Here is a 5184-nt window from a genome sequence, read left to right on the forward strand (position 1 = left end):
TGTTTAATAATGTTTTCATCTACAATTAAAATTATTTGAAAATATCAAGTTAAAACCATTGACGGTTTCTTTAAATACATTTTATTTAAAAAATTTAAAAATGATACTTTTCTTTTATCTATGCAAACTTGATTTTTGATGCCGCTAACTTCACATCATTTATATAATGGGGATAAATCTTGTGTTTTGTGCATCTGTCAAACAGTCGGTGTAATACCAGCATAACCTAAAATAAAATATAATTTTAAATCTACCCAGAATAATAATAATTTATTGCAACTTGATTTAAATAAAACATAATATATAGTAATGTTTTATATTATAACGATAGTATGATCAGTTTGTAATAGTTTGCTTTCAATCTCACACATTTTCACAAGATATTTCATTATGGAAGAAATTGATTTCAAAGTTCATGAAAATAAATTAGAAAAAGTTCTTAATATAATTCTGCAAGAAAATTTTAAAGCTTCAGATGATGTTTATTTAGAAAAGATCATTTCTCATCTATCAGGAAAATTCAATGAAGGTATCACTTTTCTATTTACAAGTAGTGTTCAAAAACACTTATTTTTACCACGATCATGTTTTTCATTTTTTAAATAATACTAATAAATCGAGTTACTTTAATCTGAACAGCATATTAAGATTTGTATGTGAAATGAGCAAATTCTCAGTATAAGTTTTCATTATGTATTGTCGCTTAGCCATGCTTATTTTCATGCCATTAAATATCACAAAAATCACAATAATATTTTATAGTTAGATTACGTATTACGAAATTATTTCAGATCTAGGTAAGCACCTGCTTCAACAACCAATTTGTTGCCAATGGATCAAAAACGCATTACAAAACTGGCAAAGTGTTCAACCACATCACAGTATAGTTGCATTTTGCATAAAAGTTGCATCCTTAATAGTTCATGATCGTAAATACTTTGAATTTCTAAATGAAAATAATTTAATAAGTGAACTTGTGAATTTGGCACACAAGTTTGAAGCTCGCAGTCCTCCAGTAAAATTATCATATGTACTACTTCAAAAGGCTTTGATACAAAACGAAGAAGGTTTAAAATTTGTATTCAATACAGGAATGTGGAAAGATATTTTGAATTACTCAAACCAAAATCAGACCATTTATGTGGTTAGGGAATCACACTTATATATTTATAACCTACTGTTACTGACATATCGAGAATCAGATGACCTATTGAATTATAAAGATATTTTGAAAGTTGCTTTGGAAAGCATTATGCAAAAAGACTGGAATAAAGATCAGACTGTAATGCCAATTGAAAATACACATTTGTATAAAACTTTATGCCCAAAATTAAATTTATTAAATTTCATTCTCGAGCAAGCTTTAAAACATAATGAAATGGATGAAGTTATTAGATATATATTTACTGAATACAAATTAGAATGGCATTATTGGAATCTCTTAAGCGTTACCTTTGATGAAGTTTTATTAAAAGTAGTTATAAGAATGATAGTCCTTGTAATTTTCTGTAAATTAAGATTTGGAACTGAACCTGGTCATAATGAAATCTCTAAAGATGACTTACATGACTTCTATGCCAATTCATATAATATAATAAATATCATTATAGTCACAAAGCGATTGCCACTCAGAGTTTTGCAAATTTGTGAATTGTATCACTTGTTTTTGAGTTATATTAAAAAGAACTGCACAGAAAAGGTAAGAGAGTTGGAAATTATACAGCCATATGTAAGATTTGTTTAAAACATTGTACTTGTTAATATTTGCAGGAATTACTATTGACAAAATGTGAAAAAAGTGGAGAACTAGAAACCCAAATAAATCTTCTACAAATAACTCCTATATTGTTAGCAATCAAATCATCTAATTATGATTCTCACATATTTTTTGAAGAGTTTATTGTAAAATTATTCAACATTGCCGGTGAACACACAACTAGGTACTTATATTTTTATTTTATTGTTATGTATGTATATATAAATATACATATATATATATATATATATATATATATATATATATATGTATATATATATATTTGTTTTAGACTTATATACGCTTTTCGTGATTCACTAAAAGGACATTTGGCATTATATGATGTTGCACACCAAGCTATTTTATCCTTATTATCGACCAAGAGTTTGCTAGCTCAAGAGAGAGTTATTATAATTTTTCAGGTGACATATCCTATGGCTGAAATAAAGAGCATGTTTCAGCTTTGAAAGTGAAAATTATATGTGCATTTTCTTTCAGGCTTTAGTTTACATATTAAAGGACTTTGCGCCTGAAGCTTCAATTTTTCCAGTACCGGAAAATTATATTGCAAGTGAAATAATTGCTCGGGCACCACATCTATTGGGTACTATTTTGACCGCATTATGTACTTTGATTAAAGATTTTAAAATTTCTTGGTTTGAATCTATTGAAAGTACTGCAATTCATAAATTCTGCTTAGCTCTTTTGGCCAATGTGAATCTAACATCTAAAGTAAGTTTTAACTTGATTATGATTATATTTTTATAAATTCTTGATACAGAATTCTTGATACTAAACGAAAATTCTTTTAGCATCAAATTCAAGCTCTGCAGTTGACTCAGTTGGGAATTGAAAAATATATGGCACCAACATTAGCTTTGTTATTAAATAAAATGGAATGCTCAGGACTTGAAGAATTAGGTCCTACAATTGCTAAGAAGTTACATGACCCTCAATGGGAAGTTAGAGACAGTGCTTTAGAATTGCTTCAAAGTGTTGCAGAAATGGCAAAATGTAGTAAGTTTGCTTTTCATTTCATTATTTTTTTTTTTTGTAATTATGAATAACGCAAATACTTACCAATATATTTCCAAAAAATTATTGTACTAAAATATTTGTTTTAAATTGTTTTCCAGAATTTCCAATATTTCAAAATCATTTATTATCATCGAACTTGGTTAATTTATCATGCATTGTTGCGCAGTCTGATATTGAACCTTATGTAAGGGCCAGTGCTTGGAAATGTGTTAAAATTATGTTAAGGGTGAATCTATTTTGGACAGAATGCCTACAACAGCAAGATTTACAGGTAAGTTTATTTTTTATTATTTGCCATATAACATTATTTAAATCTTGTTTAATGAATTTTATTATTCATTTTATTATGCATATAAACTATATGCTATTCGTACAATAGATGGCTTTCTCTTATTTATTTTGTTAACGTCAATCAGCTTTATCATCAGCATTATGCTACGTATTTTTTTATTTATAACATACACTTAATTCGGAATAAATATGGTGAAGTGATTTAAGTGGTTATGAAATGAATATTTTTATAAAGTTAAACAATTGAAGAAACTCAAATAAACTACAGTGCATGCAGATAATATGTGATTGAAGTATTAACTTCAATTATGAATTTTATTTAATTAATTATATCCAAGAATGTCCATGATCATCAAAGTAGTAAAAACACATTACAGATATGTAGAAATTTTACATTTTTTAACCATCCAAACATTTTTCCTGAAAAAGTTTGAATTTTATATAAATAATCATCTACATCTAAAAACATCTACAGTCATCAGATCATCAAAGTAGTAACAACTGTTGCAGTTATGTAGAATAGCACATTTTTCAAATATGAAATTTTTGACCAGAAAATGTTTAAATTTTATTTAAAAAATCATCTATATCGAAGTATATTCAGAAACAACACACACCAAAGCAGTAACAATCAATGTAGCTAGGAAGAAATTGTTCACTTTTGAATCATGCTGCTTTTTTACAGAAAAAGTTAATACAGGTGATAATGGATGATGCTGAACCTATTGTTCGGCAAGAAGCAATGGCAGTATTGGAGCAACTTTTATCAAGATTAAATGTGGTACCCCAAGACATTTTTAATGTCATGAAATATGTATCAGTACACGATGTGCATTGGGATGTACAAGTTAGTGCACTATCCTTCTGGAAAGCAGTAATACAAAAGTATTATTACTAACTATTAAAATTTGTCTCAAATTAGATATAACAATTTATGTGATTTGATTTATAGAGAATTTCATAATCAAGGAATGATTGATGGATCATTTCCACAAGTTACATTCTCAAGAGAGAGCCACAAAATTGTTAATTTAGATGATGCAGAAATTAAAGCGCGTTTGATATTGGTTCTGAATTCGTTATCAGAAAAGGGATGTTTTGACGTTTTTCTCAGTTGTCTTAACGAAAATAGTGAGCTAAAGGTAATGCTTTTCATGAAGAAAGAAAACAGTTTTATGATTTGAAGCCTAAAGGTTCCAAACAAAAATCATTGTATATTGTAGCAGTTGATTTTTTGTGCAATTTGTCTTCTTATATTTCTTTATTTTTAGGTACTTCAAGAAGTTTCTGAAATTATAAAAACTTTAACAGATATTTTGACAAAATACAACTTTTCAGTTTCATTAGTTAAAAATTACAAAATCAATTGTGATTCTCAACATTCTCCTGATTTTGAAATCAATAATGCTGAAATTTCAGAAAATAATATATCAGACAAGGAAACTCCAGAATCTATTATAAACTCTATCGTTGATCTTGATGATATCAATCTTTTAACAAATGTTTATAATAACCAAATGACATTTAAATCAGTAAATTTAAAAGAAATTAAATTCCCAAAGAGTACTGTTACAGCTTACGAATTTTTGAAGTATTTAGAGACATTCCAAGTCGAAGAGAAAATTCGAATCAAAGAAAGTTGGTTGGTTAAATTAGGGAATGACTTCGAGAACTTGTTAGATGATATCATTTCATGCCACACTGACAAATGTGGTTCCAATGATATGGATTGTTACTAATGTTAGTGAAATTATGAATGTATATTTGTTACATTTATACACAAATTATTGTAATTTTATAGATGTTGCATATAATGCAAAAGTGATAAACAGAAACTCAGATGTAATTTAGTTCTGTTTTGTATTTTTTTTATAATCATAAATATATATAAAAATTTGATTTTATTCTTTCAAGCCAAATATAAGCATATTTCTCATGGAAATAATTCTTAAATATTTGAGTCTCGCATTTGATTGACGCTAATAACATTCTGCAATATCATGTCGGACGAAAGAACCGACGATTTATCACCCGTCGCGTTCGCAAGAGCTTCCCGAAGTAAAACGCTTTTGATATAATATTATTCTCGCCTTCAAATA

General features: G+C 27.6%; 1 protein-coding gene across 1 annotated transcript; it reads left to right on the plus strand.

Moving 5' to 3' along the window:
• Nucleotides 1-329: 329 nt before the first annotated feature.
• On the plus strand, nucleotides 330-4824 carry LOC113383158. Its single transcript, XM_026621403.1, has 11 exons — nucleotides 330-529; nucleotides 792-1699; nucleotides 1771-1940; nucleotides 2049-2178; nucleotides 2255-2488; nucleotides 2569-2773; nucleotides 2893-3065; nucleotides 3771-3970; nucleotides 4038-4227; nucleotides 4357-4587; nucleotides 4648-4824. Exons 1-11 carry the CDS (start codon nucleotides 391-393, stop codon nucleotides 4822-4824), a joined length of 2757 nt encoding a protein of 918 aa, XP_026477188.1. The 5' UTR covers nucleotides 330-390.
• Nucleotides 4825-5184: the final 360 nt, after the last annotated feature.

The sequence above is a fragment of the Ctenocephalides felis genome, unplaced genomic scaffold (genome assembly GCF_003426905.1).
Source record: "Ctenocephalides felis isolate EL2017-DRISC unplaced genomic scaffold, ASM342690v1 CF-g0.4_SCAFFOLD_03570, whole genome shotgun sequence".
NCBI lineage: Eukaryota > Metazoa > Arthropoda > Insecta > Siphonaptera > Pulicidae > Ctenocephalides > Ctenocephalides felis.

What these genes read in the sequence shown, in the direction of transcription:
- LOC113383158 (XM_026621403.1), top strand. Translation starts at nt 391, where the DNA reads ATGGAAGAAATTGATTTCAAAGTTCATGAAAATAAATTAGAAAAAGTT. An exon ending in AAAAGAACTGCACAGAAAAG is followed by an intron (nt 1,700 to 1,770) that starts GTAAGAGAGTTG and finishes TAATATTTGCAG; the next exon opens with GAATTACTATTGACAAAATG. An exon ending in GAGTTATTATAATTTTTCAG is followed by an intron (nt 2,179 to 2,254) that starts GTGACATATCCT and finishes ATTTTCTTTCAG; the next exon opens with GCTTTAGTTTACATATTAAA.